Raw genomic sequence first — 26,222 nt, 5'->3', positions numbered from 1 at the left:
ACACCCTCCCTCCCTCGTCTCTCTTTCACCATACGATACTCCTCTGTTGACATGGCCGTCCATGAGTTGCTATAGCAACCAGACATTTCTGCTGACCCCTACCTTGCTTTGCATGACAGAGCTGCAGGACGCGCAGTCATAGGGTGAAGATTATCGGTTCGGTCTGATTTATTAGCGCATGCACACAGCTGAACATGCACGTGAACGTGCACTTGTCTTAGGCATGCGTTCACCTCCATTTAGAGACTCATGCATGCATGAACAGTCAAGTGAAAACAAAATATTCATTCAATATTTTTATTTTATATTAAAAATAACATTCATTACAGTAACAGTTGTACAACCAATAATTATAATCTCAAACAACAATAATTACACTTGAGAACCAGAGGATTTCACATCCCCCCTTTTTTTTAAATAAGTTAAGAAATAAAGTTTTTCTTTTTTCCCCGTGGAGATCATTTTCTAGAAGCATTTATACAATACAGTGTTGGCTATAACTGGCTCACAGCGATCTCTAACAGGCCAGGTCTTTAAGACTTGCTTTAATGTGGATATTCATAGCAGGTTATCTAAGCAGGCATTTAGCTGTTATTCCATTCCATTTTGATCTGGCAGTAGTACAAAATGAGCAGGTTATCGATATTTTCCAGTATATTTAGCTACAGTACACGGTAGAGCACTTCTCTAAAGTCAGTGTTGTATGGTCAGTGTACGGCTACTCCAGTGTTAGATAACTTTAGACATTTTAGGATAAGAGTAAGGTTTGGCATTGAGGCCTGAGCTGCACTCTGCAGTTTCCAGTTATCACCCCAGTGTAAAAATCCAGTTCTCCACGTCTCCAGTCTCAAATTGAAACCCAAACACTTAACTTCCAAGTCCAAGTCGGGTTCTCCATCTGATGAACCACAAGGTTGAACTGAAAGGTGTTACAGTCGCCAATCAATGGCTGCAAACTGCAAAAAGAGTCGACTCTGTTTCAGCACCTCACACACTTCCACTCATCAGTCCAGATCAGCTGGACTTGTGGTTCAACCAAATAAAATCCAGTGTGTCAAACACCCTCTGGTCCACAGAGTTCATATGATTGCACTTTTATAAAATCCTTAACGCTGGATGGGCCGCGGCATCTCTGGAGCAGGTGACTCCGTGTGAAGCCGTCCATTGAAAACAGCAGCACTGTTTGCACCCTCAGCTCTGTCCACACAGTCCGGACTGTCCAACGTTTAAGAAACCCATTCTTCTGGTGTTTCCACATTCCTTTGGAGCAATGTTTCTGGCTGAAATCTTCCTGTTAGAAAGGCAAAAGAAAAGTCAGATAAGTCACATACGTTCACCGTCAGCTTTTTGTCTACACTGATATAATATTTACCTAATAACCCTTGGGTTGCATATCCCTACATCATAGGTTTGCCCTTACTTTTACCAAATTTCTGTTTTGTTGTTTCTGTATTAGCCTTTGAAGTCTGCTGCTGATTCAAGATTCTTTATTCGTCACATGCATAGTTATACAAGTATAATTCTTGAATTTAAATGCTGGCTGCCACAAAACTCTGAAGACTAAATATGGACAAATTCCTGTATTACTAATTACTGACAGAACCCAGCAGTGGCAGATGGATTTCAGAATTTTTACATTTATCGTTTTATTGAACAAAATCTTAACACTAGTAATTAAAATAATGGCTCAATTAGTCTAAGGAGCTTGGAAAGAAAAGCATCTGGACTTCTTTAAATGGCTTGAAGATGTTTCACCTCTCATCCAAGAAGCTTCTTCGGTTCTAGGGTCAAATGGTGGAGAGTCCCAGATTTAACCCCTGTGGGAGTATTCCCCCAAGAGGGGCAATAGGACCCCCTAATGATCCTCTACCTAATCACATGAGCCAAGGGGGAATACTCCCACTGGGGTTAAATCTGGGACTCTCCATCATTTGACCCTAGAACCAAAGAAGCTTCTCGGATGAGAGGTGAAACGATTTCAAGCAACTTAAAGAAATCCAGACGATTTTCTTCCCAAGCTTAGACTACGATGACCTGGATGACTGAGAACCTTCACAGACAATGGCTCAATTATTTTATCAGCGATCCCAGCATCCATTCAGCCGATAAGACTTCCAAGTACCAGTGCACAGACTACCACCCTCACGTTAAACAATATTGTCCCTTCTACAAAGCTTTACATTCACCTCTCTCTTAACCCTTAACCCTGTCTGTCTCCTTGATCTTACCTCGCAGGTTTACATGATCATAGCTCTAATTGCTGCTTTGCTGATGCGTTTGCGGTTCTTCCTCCTGCGGCGTGGTGAAGCGGGACGAAACGGAGCTTTACGGGCTGAAGGCGAAATGGGAGTCGCCGTAGAGGAAGCTGGAAGAGATAAAACAGGCAGTAGAAACAGAATGAGTCAACTTTTTCCTACAGTTGTTTGGCCAAGTTTGATCACAGAACCTTTTCTTGCACAAGTAAGTGAAGCAAAGAGTTAACACATGGTATAGAAATTGTGCAGTGGCTCCAATTGTACCCTGCAGGGCACCAGATAACTTTGAAGCCTGTGTAACAAAGCCTGAGGCTGCCTGCAGGTTTTCCCACAGTCAGAAGTTCAGCCTTCTGACTGCAGAGCTCTCAGGGGATTGAGGAAGAATGGCAGGACACATGTGGCCATGTTGTTTAGTCATACATGTACTCTGAGCTGCTTCCTGCCTGGGAACGCGCACGAGGTAAAACTTACAGTGGAGTTGTGTGACAGGTGGCATTTGTTTGTTTGACTGTCAAATTGCATGCAACTTGCTGGAGCGGTGGAACGCGAGTAAAGAAAGAGCCGGCTAGATTTTAATGTGGATCCTGACCAGGTTCCTTAAAGGTGCAAAATATGAAAAAACAGAGCACTGGCCACCAAGATATGTCAGTAAAAACTAAAATGATTGTTAACACTGACTACAATCCACACATCCAGGGTGGTGGTGTGTATCCAAAAATCTGTCCAGCAGTGAGTTTGCTTTTCACACCTTCCACTTAAAAATTAAAAAAACAATTTGTTTTTTTAATTCAGTTTTCAAAAATGCTGTTTAAACACACACACACACACACACACACAGGCACAGACACACATATTTGAACAGTACCTGTTTTAAATGTAGTTGGCTTTGGTCTCTGGTGAGGATGAAGCGGATGAAGATGAGTCTGCTCATTCGGTTCTCTCTGTACCAGCTCCAGAAGTTTCTGCCTCCTTTCTGCCTCTGTTAAGTGACCGTCCTCACCGGTCACATTAGAGTCTTTTTTCTTCCCCTGATTGGCCAGCTCTGTGGTGGCCGAGTCCCCGCTGTTGGCTGAGCCACTTTCCTCCCTCTCGTTCCCTTCTTTTTGACTGGCTGTTTCAGTCTCAGCCTGTTTGTGATTTGTGACCTCTATACTTTTTTGGCTGGTCACAAAGTCTTTCTGAATGGTTGTTAATGGAAGGGTGGAGGTTTCTTCAAATTTGGGTGGCTCGGTTTGGCTGGCAGGGGGTGAGGCACTGTCTGACTGGGGAGTGTCGAGGCGATACTGCGTTCTCAGCTCTCGGTCCTCCGTTGCTCCGTGGTTGTACTGCTGTGGATAATGTGACTGATGATGATGATGATGCTGATGCCTTTGCTGATGCTCTAACAACTGTTGCTGCCTCTTTGTGTGATCGGGATGATGCACTTGGCCCCCACTGTGTGATGTATGCACACCACTTTCCTCCCTGCTCCCTTCAAACCCACTCCCGTGCCCCACTTGCTGTGTACTTCCCATGACACTGTGCTCCGCCCTCGCTTCAGATGGCCAGCTGCTGACCGGCCTGGGCAACCCAGGCTGGGGTATCTGATGCACCCTGGGCTGGGTCCAGTGTACAAGCTGGGTGTAACTGCCATGCTGCCACTGCCTCACCGCCGGCTCACGCTCTTCAGGACCGTAATGCTGCTGGTTGTACTTTAGGTCATCGTGGCGATGGAGGTCGGCCTTGGAGGTCTGAGTCTTGGGTGAAGGGGGCTGAACGAGCCGGGGAACGTGGGAGGACGGTGGCGGCTGTTGTGGGGGAGGTGGAGGAGGAATGGGGTTAGAGGGAACAGATGAGGAGGAAAAGGAGGACAGGCTCTGGCACCTGCAGCTGACGTGATCTTCTACTGGAATGATGGGTTTTTCATAATGGGGCTTCTTGTTAATGTACTGAATCTTTATCACCTGGCAAAAAAAGGTGGAAAAAGATTAAATTAGCACAACTGATTGTGATTTAAAAAAAAACAAAACAGAAATACAGAACTAAACTATGAAATTATCTCTGTATTTTTAATGAGGAAGTTTTTGAATGAGTAGCAAAGAGCTCTAATTGCTGTTGACACTTTCAGACACGTTAGCATTTCCAGGCTATTTGATGGATCCTAGTCGAGACTTGTTTTCTCTTTTTAAAAAGAAAAAAATGTTGATTTACCTGTTCTTTAAGCGTCATGCATAGACTCAGGTTGCAAATAAATTAACAATGTCAGTCTAAGTCACTTCATGCAATCAAATAAAAACCACAACTCAGACCTTAGGCTAGCTTTTAGCCTTTGTACTCCTTTAAACTGACTAATATGTTATATAATTCTGTAAATGTGCATCCAAAACCATATATTAGACAATATTAACCATCTCAGAAGTCATTAATGGGAGCTGCATGATCTGCATACCTGTAGGTATCTGGTGGAGGTGACTATAGGGACACACTCCATCCGTGGACTGTTGCAGCAACCTGAACACCGCTGCACCTCCACACATGGCGGCCACAATAAGAAGTTGGCATTGCGGCGATCTAGCATAGACCTCGTTACTTCCATCACCTCTGTTCGCACTTTACAGGCCGCCTGCTGGGCTGGCTGCGCCTCCACTGTTAGGAGAGAAGAGAGGCAAAGGCAAGGATGAATTTGTGAGTTATAGTAGAACTAGCATACGAGGTAAAAATAATTAAAAATAAATAAATAAATGATTTTGAGGGATAAAAAGGTAGATGCAGAAACTTACCAAGACTTCTAATGTAGCGACCATGGGAGCCTTTTGGGAGAATATCATGCACGTCCTCTTCCTCTTCTACAAGAGAAGAAAGGAGAGGGGATCAAAGGATGAGAGTTAGCAGTGAACTTAATAGTAGTCTTGGGTAAAATTAAGCAAGCACTTTCACAGGCAACAGAAACCCTGTATAACAAGTCCGTTAGGGCAGTTTTTAGCCAAACTCATTGTTCACTATACAAAGGAAGCCATTTTTTTCCTCCACTAAAACAATTAGGCTATTTTCTGCTACAATTTGTCTCGCTGCTGTCAAGAATACTGTTGAGGCGAGATATGAGCAGTTAAATATAGCTCGTGCATGGAACTGTGAGCGTATGTTTGCACTCTCACATATGTCGTCATTTCACACTCTACCCTCTAAGCCCTAATTATATCCCTGGGTATAGATTGCATGTGGCTGCTGCGTGTGTCAAAGTGCAGTACATTAATGTATGAAGTGCTATTTGGCAGCACAAATTAATTGCCTGGTTCAGACAGAGAGCAGATCGTTAGGTTCTCAGAAGCTAATTTCTCATTTTATCTGAATATTTGTCTGTTTCTAATTGGATTGGAGAGCTGAATCTTGTCGTCCTCATTCATATATTAATATCTGACTCATTTAGTTTTTGCTAGCTGGCTAATCAGCAGGCTGATGAGCATTTTATTTCATGTTAAATCTCTTTCTGAGGGCCAAGACTTTCATGTTTTTATTAACGTGAGTACATATATTTACTCAGCGATAACAAGAAACTCTTCTGCAGAGAAAATGGAAAATGCAAAACTGAGAAAAATATATTTCTGAGCATAGCATAATGCTAATGAACGTGTGCCTAAATGCTAACAGTAACAATACTAGCCTTGCTAGCATTTTAGCTAACAAAAAGAATGGTAACAATAGCATTTCACATGATGGTGTTTACGCCAGTTTCACATCATAAAGCAGTCAACTCTTCAACTGTTCAACTCTTTGCCTCATTGATTTTAAACACAGCATTATTGTTTATTATTGTGTATTGTATTTATCAATACACAATAAAAGTTTAATGGATAATTTGCACTAAATACAAAGTACAGCTCAGGCTTACGTCACTCATTCTGAAGATGTCAAACACCTTTTGTACCCTATTTGTGCAGGAAAAAGCCCAAACATTAACCATTCAGTAGTACCAGAGAAAAATTCAGTGATTCAAGTTTGGAACAAAGCAAACTTAAAGAAGATAGACCTGAAGCAGAGTTCCAACATCCACTGAGTCATGACAGAATTTAAGATGCTGAACAATTAAATTTGAACACTGGCATTGCTTAAAAAAAGAAGAAAAATAGCAGTAAAGTGAGTCATTCGTACTTTGTCATCTCAGAATCTTTATAAAACTAAAACTCAAAAAATAACTGGCTTCAGCCAAAAAAGAGAAAAAATAGTTTGATCTGCCATAAAAACAAACTTTGAGTCACTTCCTCGTGTCCTGTTTCTGAGCATCCTTCCCATTGCTGGTTCCTCTCTGTGGTTGACGTTATGTCACTGCTTTATTTATGCATTATGGTCAAAAGTCTGTCTATTAATATATGTATCTGTGACTTGAGTCCTCTAAAGGGTAAGACTATAATTAATTTTTTGATCACCCGCTGGTGCACATTTGTGGGCAACTTAGTTTGGACTCTGTTTGAGGGTGCAGGCATAGCGGGAGGAGGTCTGTGTCTGTTATACAAACATCCATAACTCAAAACCAAGAGAGGAATCCAGAGCAGGAGAACAATGTAGTGACCTTGTGTTGAAGGCTTCTCTCTCTCTCTCTTTTTCAGTTTGTCAAACACACAAGGTCACTGCTACTCTCTCCTCCCATCTTTCCTCTTGTCATCAAACTGCTCTGTGGGTACACCCAAATGCTTACCTCCTCCACGTCAGTCTTATTACTTTCTGTATATGTGCGTGTGTGCGTGTGTGCACGTGTGCGTTGTGGTCATTAGTACCTATTGCATCGGTCTCCTCCTGCAGAAGTAGCTTCAGGTCTTCCACAGAGGAGATGGGAGAGTTCCTCACTAGGTTGACCAGAGATGAAGGGAGTGGATCGCCCTGTTGAGACAAACACAAGCATTTGTAGTAATTCATAATAATTTGCTTGGAAACAACTTCTATTGTGAGGTAAGCCCTACAGCAAATAGAACACACATGGATACATGGAGGTTTTTGAATTTCAGCATCTTTCTCAAAGTGACTTACTCAAGATTACCAAGCCGCTAATCAAAGTGACATTGCATCCTTTTCAATTCAATACCCAAAGAAAGACGAAACCCCAACAACAGATAACCCCAGAGTGAGCAAGCACCTTGTGACAGTGGGAAGAAAAAAATCTCTTTTAACAGGAACAAACTTCTGGCAGAACCATGTGGAAGAGAGCCAGAGATGAATGATAAAAAACTAATGACTAAATGCAGAGTAGTGTATAAACTCATGGAGAATGAAAAGAGGTGAGTCAAGAAGAAACACTCAGTGCATCATGGGAAACTTAACTGATGTGTGTCCCAAATCTGGACTTCCACACCAAATACGTCGTCCTTCTTGTCACATACTTTGCTAAAGGTTGAGGCATGTTTAGGTAAGGGAAATGGTGCTTCATATGTTCATATAAAGTTATACAAAGAAGTACTCCCCAGGATCTGTAAACAAACTATGATATCTGCTTTAAGGCAGTTTTTTCTCACTTTCCATGTTTGCCTATCAGGAGATAGCTCTACAAGTCAAACCTAAACTGCCCTTTTTTTCCTTCTCAATTAGCAGCGTGGATATTTTGCTAGTGAAACAAAGCTGGTGTCAAATGCCTTGTCACAAAACCTGCACGACTCCAACACCAGCACAAGAACTTTATTGGCTGTTCGAGGGCTAAAGTCAATCTTGAATTGCAATTAGCTGCATGTCTTGTTTGGGAAGGAAATGCAGGTCTAGTCTGGGTTTCAAGTCCAAGAGCCTGACCCTGAACTGTGGCACAGTTATTATTTTACACAGGAGGCAGGGAGTGTCCTCTTTGTAGAGGAAAGAATGCATTCATGGGAAAACAGCACCACACATATACACCATGAATACACGGGCTCGCTGTGTTTTAAAGATTTCGGATCTTCGATTAATTTGGGTGATTATTTCTTACAATGCCAAATGAGGAAGAGGATTGACGTGCATGAAACAGCAGAAGACAGTTGAAAATGTATCACAACAGTTACACAACTAGACAGAATTGTGCGCTGGCAGATTGAGAGAGACACGAGGGCTGGCGTACAATATCTCAGTCCTTGATCTCCAGTTGAAATTTGCTCCACTTTCGCTTCCTCCATCAAAGGAAATGATGGTTGTGATTGGTGTTTGTTGCTCCCTCCTTGGCCGTTTACCCACAAGGACTATTTTCCCCTTTTCTCTGAATCAATCCTGACCATTTTTGTTCTTTTAGTTCAGTTGCAGTCCACCAGCCTAAACCATGAAGTTTGTGTTGTAAAACAACACAAAAAGGGATGAAAAATATCCTTCAAGTTATGCAAGAAATCTCATTATCACTCGAAAAAAATAAAAAATAAAAAGAGAGAGAGAAGTCATGTATTAATGAGTGAAGTTTTAATGAAAAGTACTGCACGATTTCATTATGGATTCAGCGTCGCTGTTTTTAAGGGCAGACCCTTGTGGTTTCTTTATCGAGATCAAAGGCAGATGACTCAAAAGTCATTGGCACATTTTGCTGTGGTTGGCTCTAAGTTCGCGCCATCTCCAAGCAGTTGGAATAACACTTCATAGTGTCACATGCCAGAAAAATGCCAAAGCAAATCAGGCAGTGTTACGATCATGTGGATAACTCTCAGAGAGAGGCGGGAAAATGAAAGCAGCAAAGTAGATACGGTCTCTTTAATGATGATGAAAAAATGTGTGGCCGTAAACGTGTTTATATTATCCGTTTTATCTCCCGTGAACACTTCAACTGTAGCAGTCATCATGATCAGGGTCTCTCCTGACACAGCTAGTCAGGGGAGTTTTATGTAAAACCAGACTTGTGTCTTTACAGATTTACTGTCCAATTTCTCAATGGTTCTCCTATGGTTTTGTGAAGCTTATTTGCAAATGCAAAGGTCCCCAAACTTGAGACGTTTCTTATGATTTTAACAGTAAACCGATCTTTCTGATGAGGTGCACTCGAGGGGCATCATCAGTGTGCACCCTCTCTGCTTTATTCCTTTCTACATTTCAAAGCAGCCGTTTTCAGTTAAAATTCTGCACCTAAATTGAGCAGAAGCATCATTAATGTTGTTAGGAGCACCCGTGTTGGGTTTTTCCACACACAAGTGCAAAGATTCAGATCTTCACTCTGATTATATTTGATTTGCAAGCTGTAAGTCTGGAACAGCTGTGTTAATGCTGCAGACATCTAGAAGAGGCAGAGCAGCTCATCTGTTAATTAGAAGGTTGGTGGCTCGACTGGCTCCTCCAGTCAACGTGCTAAAGTATCCTTACGCAAGATACTGAATCCTGAGTTGTTCACCAGAGTGTGAACGTTTGATAGAAAGCACTTGGACACAGACAAAGAATCCTGGTATGAATGTGTGTGTTTATGAGAGACGTTGTATAAAAGAGTAGAAGAGCACCACACAAGAATCATCTACCATCACAATAAAGACCTTCCATCTCCATCTTTCACCTTCTTAGCCTTTACATGTTTTACATGTGCTTCATGCAGGCTAAAAATAAGTCAATACAGACTTAATAAGCAATTGAAACCCTACCCTCCCAGGTAAGGCCCTGCTGGACTGCTGAACCTGCAATTAGCCAAATCCAAGCCTACCATCAGTGGACAAGATTTTCTAAAGCTTCAAAACAAAGCTAAGAGGCAGCGCAGTGGCCTAGCTCCCCCTCAAACTACCTGATGACAGTAGGCTCAGTGATCACTGTGGTTTTTATTTGTTTGCTTCTTTGTTGCCAAAAAGACTCCCCGTCACTTTTTTTGTCGTGAATATACCAACACTGTCTCTCAGATGAGCTGACAGATATGACTGCATACACTATGAGACTAAACAAATTAGTCAGTGTAACATCTCCTTCTCCTCACCCCCAACCGGTCACCGCAGGTGGCTTCCCCTCTCTGAGCTGGGATCTGCAACATGCTTCTTCTTGTTAACCCTTTAAGACCTACCATAGAACCAAGTCCGCCAGAACTTATATTATATTTTTTCATGCTGTGGAGCCATTTTTGGGAGCATTTCAAGTTGCTATACATCAATACAACCATTATAGCCCAAATTTTAATAATATGTCTGCATTAAGTGCATAGTAATTACATAAATTTCAAAAACATGCAATAAACTACAAAAAAATGTAAAATTGTTTTTGTCTTTTTAACATATATTTCTAGTTAGAGAAATTTATGCGATAGTTCGCACTGATGGACACAGGAAGTGTTACGAACAGCTGATCGGATCGGGAAAGCGTGTTTCTGGAATATTATGTTTTTGTTGCTGCAAGTGCTTTTTATGCAGTTTTTGCAAAGCTATATGTGGAAGGAAACCGTGACCGAGGACAAGATGATGGCATAAGATGTAAGTAACAACTCCTCCGGTTTCATATGCAAAAAAACTATTGCGCTAGCTTACGTGGTTGCAGATCTACCGGGATTTAAAAATAGTTACGCAAAACGGAGCGTGCCCGCTCTGACCGGCTTTAAAGGGTTAAAAGGAGTTTTTCCTTCCCACTGTCACCAAGTGCTTCATAATAGGGTTTTTTGTCTGTATTATTGTAGGGTCTTTACAATATAAAGCTCCCTGAGGTGACTAATGTTGTGATTTGGCGTTATATAAATACAACTGAATTAAAATTAAAATCAATGTTTTCCTTAGGATGATCACCTGTTTAAAGTCTATCCTCTGTCTGATCCAGAATGATTTCTTTTATCATCATTTCATAGCCTCCTATACGATCATTTCCCTGACTAGCTTTCTGTTCTTTTGTCTCCTTCTGTCTGCTTTGTGGGTGTTGATGGCTCAGGACACCTGGATGACTTTCACGAGCCATTGGCTGACCTAGTTAAGCAAACACACATACTCACAGTCTCTTACACACACAACCTCGCCCCCTCTTTTCCCGTTTATGTACAGATGCTTAACCACTTAACTGTCTGCCAAATTTGTCCAGCGAGCACTGCCACAAACTTGCACTCACACAGGCTGTTTCCACTATGCAAGAAGCTCTCATTACAGCCCTAGTGCTAATTGCAAATGCACACAAACACATGCAGGCACAAACACTCACAGAGAAATTAGAGAGCTGAGCAGTGAGACAGGGAATAGTTTCTCACTTGGACATGCAACAATCCCCTAGTTAAAAAGTAAAGGACACGAATGAGAGGACAAGTTAAAAACAGTGCAGAAAATCGCTCAAATCGCTCAGCACAATAAATTAAATATCTTGGCTTATACAAATCTATTTTCTGCTGAGTGTGTGTGGCTGAGCTTATGGGTTAAAATAAGCGTATATAGGACGTCACGGTCCGCGAGGAGGTCATACACACATTCGTGATAACACACTGCATGGGGCCTGTGAGGAAGCCTGGAAGGCAAAGAGTTTGCATGGAATGTTTGAGGAGAAAGGCGAAGTGTAATGGAATGTAATTATGGGGCCAGCTGACTGACACACACACACACACACACACACACACACACACACGTAATCAGAAGCACAGACCCTGGAAAAAAATAAACACAAAATAACAGCATCTATATCTGTGACTACTGACTCATAATCACACCGTGGTATCACAACACATGCCTCCTTTTATAACAGATGAGGCAGACTGCCAACTTACTACTGCATAAACTGATAGACTTGAAGACAACAGTGGGAACTCTCTCACTTACGCACAAATATACAAACAAGCTGAATACAAAGATCATGACCGTCACCCAACACACACCCACACACCCACACACACAATCCAACCATGACTGCAGAGATGAGGGTACGGATGATGGATGGAGAGCCAACATGAGGACAAAGGGGAGCGGACGGGCGGGAGAAGAGATGAGCTGAGATGGGAAGAATAAGAAGGAGGAGGAGATGTGAACAAAGTGACTGCAGCTACACAAGTCTGATCATTGCAGCAAGTGCCACTTCTATAATTTGGCGGCTTTTAAGTGAATCTTGTGTTCGCACATTGCGTAATAAATTAATCAAAGCTCACTGAAAACTCAAGGGAGTTCTTCTACACACACATTATTTGCACAGTAACCAAAAGGTGGAAATATTAACTTAATTGGCCATTTAGTTACTTGTCAAACAAAATTGAGAGATAGTCTTTCCTCTCAGCTCCTCACTTGTGAGCTGCTGCTTCTCTTTGTCTCAGTAGTCTTGTTTGGATTTTGGCCTGACAGCTTTGCCCAAGCAATTTTAAACATTTCACTCCAAATACAGTTGAATTAATGATAAAATAATAAAAATAATAATAGACTTCAACAGCATAAATAGATCCACTGCTCAGGATAAGTCTTCACTATGTAAACCTGTTTCAAAGTAAAAGCCTGACTGCTATTTTATTAACTTCTTCTCTCTTTTTTTTATCCTTATGGGATTGCTCAGTAGGTAGAGCAGTGGCCCCATGATCAGAAGGTCAGGGATTCGAATCCACTGAACTGCTACCCTGAGGTATCGCTGAGTAAGGTACTGTCCCTGCACGTTGCTCCGCGGGCGCTAGATTGGTGGCTGTCCATTGCTTCACTGTGTGAAATGCAGAGAGGCATTTTCCCACAGGGATCAATATATTATTATTATTATTACGGTGGCCCTGAGAGGTCAAAAACACTGTAGCTTAATTAAACATCACCAAATTGAAAAAATGCTGCAAAAATAAACTAAACTATATTAGAGCTGGTTTTAATGCAATCATCTTAAAAAGCTAGAAGTGAACCCTCCAATGGTAGCTCACAAAACAACGGCGGCATCGCAGTGGCTACTGCCATCTTTTATATACAGTCTACAATATTTCCATTGTTTTTCGTTTTCATTCGGCATTACATAAGACTGACTTTTCTCTAAAAATGAACTGCACAGGCTTACAAACAAATACTCTTATGTGCCACTGCACTTTTTCTATTTGACACACATGCACTCACTCAGAGGCATAACCCCTCTGCAGTACACACAAATACAAAAAAAAAAACCATAAGCACATATGTCCGCTAACACATACACAGTCACGTATCCAGATGTGCACACACACCACAGAAATACACACACCGCTACACGGGACACAAAGTCCATGAAATCCCTGGCAGATTAGTTGTTGTTCTTATGTAAAATGGATCAAGCCGACAGGCAGCAGCAGCAAATCATCCCCGTTCGCCCGCAGGGACAATAGTCAGACAACAACCTGTTCAGGAGCCACCAATCAGCATCTGTGATTTGATCAGCAGAAGATGAAAGAATTAAGGTCTGACCTGATGCGTGGGGGCTTTTGTGTATTTGACTCCAGTTCCATTTAAATGGATTTTAAAAAATGAAATGTAACAAATTTTGTGTGTGCATTCACACTTGTACCTGTTTGATGCATGATGATGCAAAAGAAGTGACAGTTTGACTGCATTACCCTTTAACAGCAGGCAGAAAAAACAGTTCTTGCCACATAAATTAAAATAAAGATTTGGGGTTTAACTGATAACATCATCCTGCAATGTCACGATGTAGCTGGATTACCTGCGTGTGAGTGAAGTGTTTTCCACCAACAGATGTGACCAAACTAAGACAGCCAAAGACTTCATTTTGCAACGAGTGGGCCAAACACTGAGAGATACACTGACTTAACAAGTAAATTCATAATGCTAATAAACCCAAGTGTGCTGGCCTACAATCTAGGGGCCACAAATCTAACTCCCACCGTACTTGGGTTCAACACAGTGAAGTTACCGAACCTCTGAAGCAGTAGCACACTGTCAAAGGTGAACTGTGCAACACTGTAGTGTAGTAAATATTCTAAGTGTATAAAGGAAGACTCCATTTGTTAGTTCCAACCCTTACAGGATGATGTGGTTTTGAGGAAGAGAACCTGAGATTGGTAAAAAGGAGATCACACAAAATTTCAGGTCAACTAAGGTCTAGTCACACTTTCATTCACCTCAATGGTGTTACAACGCAAACAATGTATGTACTGCATATATGCATGTACTGAGTATCCTTGGACAGAGCTAACCATGTAGGAGGCTATCCTGAATAGAAGTGTTAACACGACTAAGTGTGACATTCATGCAACACTGGGCTAGATCTTTTGGCATCTTCACTGTGACACTATATTTCTTGTATCAACTTAATCGTTGAGTTTAAGCAGAGCTAAAAATGTAGCTTGACCTTACTCAAATAACACTCACGAGGGTGTTTCGAAGGTGCCAACATTTTTTGTGATTTAGATGTGAATTATTTTTTTCCAGGGCTCCAGGGAAACAAATGAATGACACTGCGAAACACTTGTGTACCATCTCATAAGGGGAAGTCCCAGCTGGTTAAATATTCTTGTGATTATGATTATGTGCTAAAGTGGTCCACAGCAAGTCCAAACAATTACAACTACTATATATGTATAAGATATTTACACATTATGTTTGTTTTTTTACTGTAATTATACATGTACAGTCTTTATTTGGCCAACTATGCATTTCTGTTCGCAGAGATATACATAGCAGCTGGAAAAATGGGTATCCTTAAAGAATCAATTCCATAGAAAGATGATTTTAAAGGTGTGGCGACAGAGGGCCTTGGTGTATTTGCCATGACAACAAAAACAACAGCTATGTTGATGGATGGATTTTGGCTCCAGCTCTTTAGACTGGTATAACTCCTGATGCTGGGCCACTAGCCAAGGCCCACCCTCAACCTGGCTTCCCCGCTCTCTCTGTGACACTTTTACTCTCAATACATCGGGAATATGACCTTCTCAAAACGTGACAGACAGAGAAGCAGATAATGCACAAGCTGCAGAGGCACAGAGAGATAATTGAACAGACTCGTGCACATGTTCACCCATATAAACACACAAACTGTACATTTTCTCTTTTACTTGGCCCATAATGTGTAACAGGAAGCATCCACCAACCGTTCGTAAAATCACCTCAGGGAGTAATATATGTCAAACACTTACTCACAAGTCAAGAATTCACGTTGGCTCACTATGTGACATATCACAGTCTGAACATGAACTCACAACCGTGTTGACGGTTATTTCACTGATATTAGATCCTACCTTTGGAAAACTGTATTCTCAGGTTAGTAACGATCAGAATAAGAACGATATCCTGCCAGTCCCATCAGGAACATCTACGTGCTAATGGTTTCAAACTCATGACCTTTTGCAGGCTTCTCAGTGTGTCCTGGATGTCTCACGGGTGGCCCTAAAGCCAACCATTTTTCCCACGCAGACATAATGTTTAAGCCTTTAAATAAATAAAAAAACGGACAAAAGTTTTGCTACAAATATAAAATACCAATCTTAAATCAAAATTCATTTTTTTGTGGTTGCTTTTCAAGACAGATCACCTCGGTCTTACTACCTCCATCATCCTTAAATCAACAGTGCGACTATATTGATTCTTAACCTGTGTCCTCTCGTAAATATTTACCAGCATGTCCCACAGTCTTACCTCAGCGCTGCCGAGCCGGAGACGGGCCGCCAAAAGCGCAGCCAGCAGCAGCACCAGGACCCAGGACCTCATGTTTCCGCCCAGCCAGAGGAGCCGCAAGCGACCGGCTGGGCATTTAGCACTTCGGTGTCCAATCCCCCGGCTGCACCGAGCGTCCTCCCGGTGTTGTGTGCTGACCTCTGGTGCAAAGCACGCACTGTTAAATATCCCAAAATGTGTCACTGCCTACAAGCGCCGCTTGTCCAAATGTTTGCTTACGGTGACTCACGCGCAGGCTAGACGTCTGACTCTGTCCATACCGCTTTTTTAGAAAACTCGGGAGACGTCAAGGGTACCTTACAGTGCTCTAAGTGCGTAACGCCGGGTGTTAGGAAACAACAAAAAATGCAGCTACACAGTTCCTGCTATATCAGCATGTAATGCAAAAGACAGTCCACATAACGTCCTCCAAATATGCAAATAAAAAGATTCGTGCGCGTGTGCCAAGGTGTTCGATTCGTCCACTTTCTGGATAAGAAAAAAAAAACAGTAAAACTGATTAAATCGCAAGTTCTCGCTCCAAAACTGCAGTTAAATGTAACAATTATGCAACTTCATGGTAACATTTTGAGCCCCACATCTCCAAGGGTCCGTGCGTAAAAGTTGGTTCACCTTGGACTTGCGCGTCGCGCGTAATTCTCTGGACTCTGATGTGAAATAAAAGTCAGATTGTTCTTATCCCAGCGCGGTTTATCTCACTGCAAAACCCGAGCGTGTTTCTCGTTAATAGCTGCTCTTTTATGTCTCGTGCTTGGCTGCGTGTCTGTTCCTCCTCCGGGCGCTCGTCCATCCGCTGGATCAGGTTGTTCTCTCCCGTCGTGCCTCTCTCCTCTCTGATTGCGACTCGAGCGGCAAGTCGCTTTTCCGAATCGAAACAGCTTGAAGTTTAAAAATCAAGCTGGACTGATGGAATGAACACGTACCGGAAAGCATCTGATTTGAAATTTTAAAAATAAACTATTCGTGTTTTGATAGTCATTCAGCCTCGTATTTATCATGATATAGCGATATTCTACGTGGGAATCCACTCAAATCACGAATTTCCACTAAAGTCTAAGACACAGCGTTTCATTTATTAATATATATGGCGTGGGAAAATTTTATTTTGAAGGTTTCCCCGCGGAAGTCTGTATCCTTATGTTGCCAAGTTGCAATTGACGTAAAAGTCGTAAAATTTTCTCCCGGGGTTCGGTTTTCTCTTTTTGCCACCTTCTTATTAGTCGCAAGGAAACCCAAGAGCTCTTAAAGGGGAAGTCTGTACTATAATAGATCGAATATTATTTTCCATCTGAATAAATCTCAGTCTCAGTCTCAGTCTGTGTTCATAATGTCAAACTGTCATATTTGGTGACAGTCTTTACGCCATATATTAAAATGCAGCTGTGTGGTTCAGCTGGGGGATTTTTCCTTTCATCTCAGTGATAATCCACTGCGGCACTTTTAGAATATGAGAAAGAGAAAAGAGATGTGTTCAGCAAATTCAGCCCGCTTTATAAAGTTAAGAGTCAGAGCTCAAACAAACAGTTTCACTAAAAAGTCTAAGCATTTGCTGTAATCTGGTTGGATTATAGTTTAGATTGAACGATTGGGGGTGGGGGCTAGCAAACAGCGCAAACCAAACAGAAGCAGAAAGTCCAGACAATCCTTTGATTGCATTTTGAAAGCACTTCACTGGCTGTGCTGCTTCAGTTGTTTAGACAAGGTGAACTCCACCTGTTACCAAGATAGAGATGGATGTCTGTCAGACACATTAAAAAAACGACAAATTCAGATTTCTTGCTCTACCGAGAATGTCAGAATGTGCAAAATATGCAAAATAGCTTGGTTTGTCCTCACACACTGCCGCAGCATCACGACAAGCTGATTCTTATCACATTTGTTTCACATGTTTTCAAAAGGACTGCAGGCAAATTATTTTCATCCTGCTGAGATAAGCCGTCAGCACTTTGAATATCTAAAAGTACTAGTAAGATTTACATTATCCTCTGGTACAGCACTTTACCTACAAGGCTTTAAAGATGGACTATTATGGCATGTTTCTCTTTTTATTTTTAAAAAAAGAGCATCAAAGGGCTTTATTTTACTGGCCTTTAGAAAGTCATCCTGCTCTATTGGGGAGAAAAAACTATTTTTGTTTTGAACTGAGAAGCTTGGTGACTTGAAGATAAATGAACTCTCGCTGTAGACAGTGAATGTTTTCCAGGAAGCTCATTTTGGGGTCATGGTTTGATGGACCACTGTGGAAGCCGGGAGTCACGTTAGATTCTTCCTCACTGCTGAGGGAAGACAGAGGAAGCAGGCATCCCTCTTTAGCTATTCTTAGACCGCATGCACACACATGCACATACTTACACACTAGCAAATTGGCAGACCTTGGGATCACTCTGCTGTCAATGACAGGATGAAGTGTGACCTTTCAAATGTAATAATGAAAGCATGGTGCATATACAGTTTGTGTGCATGTATCAACTTTAAAGCGTATCACGTTTACAGCGCTGCTTGCTGTCAGTTCTGAAGGTTCAGCATAAAATTCCTGGTATGTCAGACAGGAAGGATACAAACCACACACACGCACATGTGTTTGAGCAGGTGAACTACTGCGGAACAGCTTGCACAGCTGTCCGTGACACTGGGAGACACAGATGTGCGAATACAGCCTCTGTTTTCTGTGGCATCTCAAAGCCAGGGGAGGCACAAATTCACCTGCAAAGTCATTTTGATAAGACAGTGAAACAAAAGCAACAGAGCTGTTAATAGCTGCACTGAAAATATACTCAATTCAATTCTATTTTATTCGGTTTTATTTATATAGTGCCAAATTATGACAGTCACCTCAAAATCTCTGAAAGAAGTCTCAAGTGGACATTCAAGGTACTGCAGCTTTTTGACATTTTAGCATTTTGTGTGTTCATTATGAATTGAAAATAAATATGTTTACTGGAGGATCCACATTCACGTGGTTGCAAAAATAAGATCAGACTAAAGAAAACCCCTAAAAAACTGAATACGGACAAAAAAGACTAATTCATTTCCTCTGACCAGAGGCAACAAATCAAAGGAGGTTTCAGCCTCAAATTTCATAGCCGAAGTTGGTTTAATTCAAACAGCATATCTGGCTTGTACCACATGAAGGTTGTCATACCATTCGTTTGCTTTCACTCTCACACTCTCTTTCTTTTTTTAAACCTTGCTGCACATGTGAGTCTGTGTAAGAGCGTTAATTAACTTCCTGTCTAATATCCTTATCTAATTAAAAGGGGAAATTTCATCCCCTCTCTCCTGTTGCTGACTTCCTCTTTCACCACAGCCAGTTGTAGAATGAAGAAAACAAATGCTGCGCTCCTACCAAAGTTCAAGCTCGTGTCAAAGATTTAACACACAACATTGGAAGCTTGTCCTGCTGCTATCTTGGCGGGCTGTCTCATTTAGGGCTTATTGAATCTTAACCAAGATGATTTTCCTGTTATAGAGGATCAAAAGTTGAAAGGTTTTGTTGGGATACACGAGTTATCGTTAAAAATCTCTCCTTTGTTTAAAGCCAAGTGGGGTCACAATGAAGAAAAATGGGCAAAGATAAACCCTGAAGTAGGCATTTAAGGATCACTGAAGACTTATAATACTTTATTTTCATCTGCTCTAATGCTCTATTTTTAACTCCATAAACTCGTCCTGCGCAGGGAAATATTCTCATGTATTTCCATTCTAGTAAATAAAATGTTATAATTATTGTTATGATGAACTGATGCATTCAGATGGTGTTTCATTAGCCAGAGGACTGCGTTATAGGATGAAAATGGAAGAAAACTGGAAATGTCACAATTGGTGGACTTTAGCGAATGGCTAGGTTTTGAAGCTAGCCATAAAACAGCTAGCCATAAAACATAAAAGCCTATCTCCATAAGCTTTTACGTTTTATACAGACTAGTACAGAATCAGCTTTGGTCTCTTTGTCAAATTTTTCCTGCATGTCAGCTGTCTTTTGGGGAAAAATTACAATAATTTGCAGTCTCAGGGGTAAGGTTGATATAAGCAACAGGTGGCTGCTAATAGCTCTCTACTAGACATTGTTTTATAGTGATGGGATTTCCGGCTCTTTTTAGAGATCCGGCTCTTTCGGCTCGGCTCACTAAAAAGAGCCGGCTCTTTCGGCTCCGAACCGGCTCTTCAGGTTGTTTTGTTGCTTTAATTATTTAATCATTAACAATAATATAAAATTATGCAGAAAAGGAATTACTAATGTAAAAAAAGTGGTTTTATTTATATATGTTTATATATGGCCCCTAGAGACAAAGCACGTACAAACTCTAAAGCATATACAAACTCCAAAAAGCACGTACAAACTCCAAAACACATTTCTAGCGTTTACTGAACTTCCAAAACAGAGCTACCCAGATCACTTAAATTACACAATTGAAAACATGTGTGTATTGTTTGTGTATTTATAGACAAGCACTCATATTTATTCAAATAATTTAAAAAAAAAAGTTCATTTAACCACACACCAAATCCGGTTGTTGATACTTCCTGGCTTGTGTAGCCACTAGGTAACAAAAGCTCAACACTGCGCCCTAGAAACCTGGAGCACTTCTGTTGTCATTTGTATGTGTTTTGGAGTTTGTACGTGCTTCTGAGTTTTTACGTGTTTTGGAGTTTGTACGTGCTTCTGAGTTTTTACGTGTTTTGGAGTTTGTACGTGCTTCTGAGTTTTTACGTGTTTTGGAGTTTGCACGTGCTTCTGAGTTTTTACGTGTTTTGGAGTTTGTACGTGCTTCTGAGTTTTTACGTGTTTTGGAGTTTGTACGCGCTTCTGAGTTTTTACGTGTTTTGGAGTTTTTACGCGTTTTGGAGTTTGTACATGCTTAGGAGTTTGTACGTGTTTTGGAGTTTGTACGTGCTTTGTCTCTAAGGTCCACAATAAATATACTTTATTTATTCACTCCACATAAAATGTAATAAATAAATCATATAATACAAAAAACAACTATTTACATTTTAAACTTTTAACTATTTAAATTTTCAGCTTTTTCCTTTTAAACAAATTTAACGTGAAACAACACAAAACACTGCAAACCACAACACAATTAAATATAAATTAAAATATTAAAACAAAAAGAAGATGCACATTCTCTGTCATATGGGCCTGCATGATTTCTGAATCCTTTATCATCTGCAACTGAAAATAGCGGATGATTACTATACCTTTCTAATGTGACGTTGTTCTCCCTCACTCTCTTTCTCTCTGGCTCTGCTCCTGTGCTACTGCCAGTGTAACTAACGCCCCTCCCCCCCTCTGCCCAGCGCAAAGTACAGGCCACGCATGCGGAGTTTAGCGGAAAAAAGGGCGAGAGAGAGGGTGAGAGAAAGAAAAAAAAAACAAAAAAAAACAAAACTCACGGCTCCCAATAAGGAGCCGGTTCGCGTCGTTCACTTCAAAGAGACGGCTCTAAGAGCCATTTCGTTCGCGAACGACCCATCACTATTGTTTTAGCTAATTGTAGTCACTGAAAAAGGCCTCTCACCCATGTCTGTGGTATTTGTGCCTTGTGAAGCTTTTTTAATTCAATTATCTTTCCAATAATATAGCAAGATATTATCATTGTGTGAGCAATTAGCAGTGAGTGATTGTAAGTCGGAAGTGTTAGCATTGCTAACACTAAACTTCCCAGAGAACTAAGGTAGCTAGTGTTACATCTACCTCACCCTCTCTTGTGCGGTGAGTATGAGTCACATCTGGTATTTTTTTCAAGGTTTTCATGAAGAAGAAAAGGAAAATATTTTATTTTGGGTGTATTAGATTTGGTTTTAATCAAATACTAAGTGTGCTCTGGAAAAAAAAGCGTACCCATTGACATTGTCACAGCTCTGTGAATCACTTTACAAATTTTTTTTTCTCAAACCAAGCTTTGATGAGATCGAAAGCAAATTAGAGACCGCTGAGTCAAAGCGAGGGAAGAAGGAAAAGGCAGGGGGATGCTGAGAGGAGAGGAAAAGAGAGGGCGGGCAGCTGCCTCACAGCTGTATTGTTGTGTGTGTTTTCCCAACATCAACAGCAGGGGAAGTGGAACAGAGCAGCTAAATATGCAAACGGCACAATGAGGCAGCGAGTGTGAAGCAGCTGTAGAGCACAGCCGTCGCCAGGTCCATGAGTATGAAATGCTGAGGACCGCCTTCGCTTTGTACAGGAAGAGCTGACAGAGCGTACACACTGCTTTTCAGACAACAACCCCACATAGATAACATTGTTCCTAATCTGAGCATCTCTTTTACTGAGAGAATATTGTGTTAATGACACTTTGTGAATCTTTTGGTCTTTGTACAGCCAAGTAACAACATGTATAACCCAGTCCTGTGCGGGTAACACTGAAATCTCGCCAACAAAACTCATATTTGGCTCAGTGGCATTTAAAGATGAGCCTAAATAGTTGAATTTTGGGAAAATTTACTCTAGATTGTTCCTTCCTGCAGGCCTGCATATGTGAGGGGGTATAGCTCAGTGGTAGAGCATTTGACTGCAGATCAAGAGGTCCCCAGTTCAAATCTGGGTGCCCCCTGACAGGCTATGGCCTTGTGTGATTGCTTTTCTGTGATTGGCACACTTTGACCCCACATTTAGATGTTAAAGGGACGATAATACCTCAAATCAAGCTACAAAAGTTATGTTTCTCCTTTAGACACTCCAGTTTCTGTTGCACAGCCTACCAGTCTCTCACAGGGAGACAGAAACCAGCCGCTCAGACATCCACAATAACTTTAGAATCACCAATTAATTTAATGAGCTTGGCTTTGGACTGTAGCAGAGAACCCACAGAGGCACAGGGACATGCAAACTCCATTCAAAAAGGCTTCACGCAGCCAGGAGATTCAGATGTGACAGAACTAATGACCGTGCTTCCAAGCAGCATATCTGACATTCAAACCAGATGGATTATTATTAGCATATTTGTTTGTTATCAGACATCTGTGAGTTCGGAGAAACAAGTTTGCAAGTAGTGCATACGTGACATTTAATCTCTGCCAAATGTCCCATATAAAAACAGCAGCAACAGTAACAATAATACATTAACCCCCTACCTTAGATTGCTTGCCACCATTTGTATATGAGTAAACTGGTGAGTGTGATTTATCACATGTTGTGTACTTAATCTAACTCGTAATTACATAACACTAGTACATAATACATTATGAGTGTGTGTGTGTGTGTTTGTGTGTCTCTTCATGTGATAATCGGTTGTCTTGGCTAATGCAAAAGCAAAACAAAACAAAAGGAAGCCACGCAGTAGATATTTTTCCTTATTACCTTAGCAACAACAGATGCAGCTGTTTTTTAGGGTTTTTTTTTCTTAGTGCTTATTTTTGGACTTGTTGTGTTACCTGATAAGTGATAAACTTGTGACATATCTATTGACGCATATGTGCCGCTTGCTTTTATTTGCAGTGCTTGACGGCAGCAATGTGTGATTTCCTTCAGAAATGGTCCGTGTCACCACCATCATCACTGCTATCCTTATTGTTGTCATTGTTGTTTTTTTTAACCTACATCCTCCATACCAACTTTTCATTATGTTCCTCTTTCCTTCTCCTCCTCCTCTTTGCAGCGTTATTATAAAACAATAGTTTCCACCAACAGTTTCCTGCCTATCCATATGTTCCACCTCAGTCTCTCTTCCTAATCCCATAATAGCAGTGAAAACCTCGTGTTTGCCATGTAATCATCTGAGGCCAGCTGAATTGCTAGAAAGGTCCGATCAAATGTGCTGCTTCAGTCCTCTCCCTGATTTTTATGAGTGAAAACACTCGCTGTGTTCCCAAACACAGCTGCCTGCCGAGTGAACGACTCTCAGCAAGATGATCGGACGCCAGTGCTCAGTTTACTCATCACTGCTGATGTTTCTGCTGTTTCTGGTTAATGAAGTGCTGTGCTGGTCCTGCTTCACCAGCTGTGCCGGTTTTCTCCAAGGCGTGCCGGTTAAATAGAATTCGGCAGGTTAAACGTACGAGAGTGTGCTTTCAATATTTAATAGCGTTGTGTGTTTGCTTTGTGTTTTTATCACAGTTATCTTTCTTGGGCAAAGAAAAAAAGAACAGTAAACAGTATACATATGGTTTAAGAAGGTCATACTCTTTTTCTTGGCTCGGCTTGCAAACCAAGAAAAAGGTTCTTTGTTCTACTATTATAAACAGTATTACAACAACAAATGAAAAGTAAATAAATTAATAAATAAAAGTACAATAATGAACACATTTAAATTGGAGCTCGTTTTGTTTGTTTGATTGTTTGAGGTAAATTTCTGAATAAATCAATTAAGTATAGCTCAGTGACCTTGGACTACGTTTTTACTGCTCCAAAACTACAAATGTGGCAACTTTGTTTTACTCTTAATTGCATGTTGCCAACAGTATATGAAAACATAGGATTAAAAAGTTGACTTTTTAATTGTATCCTTTGCAAAATAATGATCTGAAATCTGCTGACTGCAGTTCCTTCATATCAGTCAGGTATTATATTAAACATGGTGCTTACACAACACTCTTGTACTCTAACTGAGCTCTCCTCATGTTTTTTTTTAAGTCTAAACAGGTCACACGCATTCATCGCAGTGTTTTCTTCTATACCTGAGCATCTCATCTAGCATTCACACACACTCACACGCTGATGGAACCACTGAGCTACCTGCTGACAGTCACTAAGTATGATGAGGTTTAGTTCAGTGGCAGAAGGTTTTACTGCTTATCCTATATCGTATTGCGGTTATAGTGGGGGAGTATATTCAAAATGATAAAGTGACTTGAAGAGAAAATATGAGTTGTTCGGCAGAGTTAATGTACTTGCAGATTGTGGTTGGGGGTATAGCTCAGTGGTAGAGCAATTGACTGCAGATCAAGAGGTCCCCAGTTCAAATCTGGGTGCCCCCTAAGCCATCTCAGTGGAGGGGAAAATTATTGTTCCAAATACTTAGAAGCAGCTCCCGGTAAGACTTTTCTCCAATGACTTGAGTACATGCAATGATTTGAGTATCAAATGTTTATAACCTCTACATACTTGGGTGATGGGTTGTGTTTTTATTGCTCAGGAAAAAGTAACAACTGTTGGTTCACCACATAAGACCTCTGTTTCAATTAACCCTCTCGAGGCAGGCGTTGCCAATTTGCAACAGTTAAAAGCTAACAACCTGATTACCCCACATACATATTTTATGAGTTTTTTTTACTCAGAAGTACCACTGCAGGACTTGGTTGTGCTTTAGCAACAAAAAGTTTAATTTGAGCCTGAGAGGGTTAAGAGGGAAAAAATATTCTCATTTTAAGAAAAATTAACTGCTCTCATGTTGTGTTGTAGTTAAATATCTCTTCACAGGGGAATCTTTGTTATATTGTTGAATCTGCATTGGCTGAGCAACCACTGATCTTAGACGAACTGTAAGGCTGCTCAGAGAAGTGCCATCTGACTAATGTTAAAACAGATATTTTTCTCTCCTACTTCTGAGTAAAACCATCTACCTCATGATTTGAGTGAGTGAATCTCTAAACGCATTGTTCTGCGGCATCAGCCACTGACTGCATCTGCTGGCTGCTGTGTGGTCATCTTAATGCAGTCTGAACATTTAAAAAAATGTTCAGATGATGGAGTCAAATTCACGACCTTTTTGCTGTGAGGGAACAGTGCTAACCACTGCAGCACTGCACCCTTGTTGCCTCTCACACCACCAGTGGCGTTTAAATATACTGAGCAAAATAAAACAGAAGCAGAGTGTGTGAAGATCAGCAGGGTAAACTATAACAAACTGTTCTGTTAAGGTGCTCATCGGGGAGTGGAAAGTGGTGATAACACTCATTAGTCTGGTTACAATGAACTGAAGTTGGCTGTTAATTGTTATAAAAAGGTTTCAACAGAAAGTTCAATTGTAATTAATCTGTTACAATCTGTTGACTTCACATTTTCTGAGCTCTTTTATGAGACTTTTATGCTACTTCTGCAGAGTTCCACTGACTACAATGTGGTGCTCACACTGAACATAAACAGTAGTGCACTAATGCAATGTTCTTATGGGCTCTATTTTACACAGTATGATGGCATTGGTCAGGTGGAGTCCACCTGACCAAATCTAGTCACAGCCCCACCTTATATATCCAAGATATCTTGTGAGTACTGAGGAGTGGTCAGCATTTAGCCCACCCAACATTTGCCGGTACACTGACTGAGTCACTAATGTCAAAAATGCCAAGATTTAGCCCTAATGTGTGTCTGCTATTGCAGTTGGTGCAGTTGTACAAATGGAACAGAAGAAGAAGCTGGAAAATGTTACCAGCAACAACTTTCAGGTTTCTAATATAGGACCTGCTGTGATAGAATGCGATACAATATAAAAAGAAATTCACATTTCAAATTGTTTGACCACTCACGGATAATTACGTTCAGTTCAGTTTTATTTTTATAGCATCTGACAGGTTGGAGATGTAGGGAGGGAGAATGGGGAGGGAAAAAAAACTCAAACCCTTTTGA

At 41.0% G+C, this 26,222-nt stretch overlaps 1 protein-coding gene and 2 non-coding genes across 3 annotated transcripts; 2 read left to right on the top strand and 1 right to left on the bottom strand.

The window, feature by feature from the left end:
• Nucleotides 1–283: 283 nt before the first annotated feature.
• pdgfba (platelet derived growth factor subunit Ba) lies at nt 284–16,551 on the bottom strand. The gene is made up of 7 exons (XM_035913400.2): nt 15,683–16,551; nt 7,007–7,109; nt 5,015–5,080; nt 4,684–4,880; nt 3,121–4,198; nt 2,229–2,365; nt 284–1,291 (listed from the first exon to the last, which is right to left on the bottom strand). Exons 1-6 carry the CDS (start codon nt 15,752–15,754, stop codon nt 2,238–2,240), a joined length of 1,644 nt encoding a protein of 547 aa, XP_035769293.2. The 5' UTR covers nt 15,755–16,551; the 3' UTR covers nt 284–1,291; nt 2,229–2,237.
• A 5,649-nt stretch (nt 16,552–22,200) lies between these two features.
• On the top strand, nt 22,201–22,272 carry trnac-gca (transfer RNA cysteine (anticodon GCA)). Its single transcript has one exon. It is a non-coding gene; the product is annotated as a tRNA-Cys (tRNA).
• A 2,290-nt stretch (nt 22,273–24,562) lies between these two features.
• Nucleotides 24,563–24,634, top strand: trnac-gca (transfer RNA cysteine (anticodon GCA)). Its single transcript has one exon. It is a non-coding gene; the product is annotated as a tRNA-Cys (tRNA).
• Nucleotides 24,635–26,222: the final 1,588 nt, after the last annotated feature.

This window comes from Neolamprologus brichardi, chromosome 6, assembly GCF_056152115.1.
Source record: "Neolamprologus brichardi isolate AB-2024 chromosome 6, ASM5615211v1, whole genome shotgun sequence".
In the NCBI taxonomy this organism is placed as follows: Eukaryota; Metazoa; Chordata; class Actinopteri; order Cichliformes; family Cichlidae; genus Neolamprologus; species Neolamprologus brichardi.
Note: the sequence above shows the minus strand (reverse complement) of the source record. Positions and strands in the feature narration are given on the sequence as shown.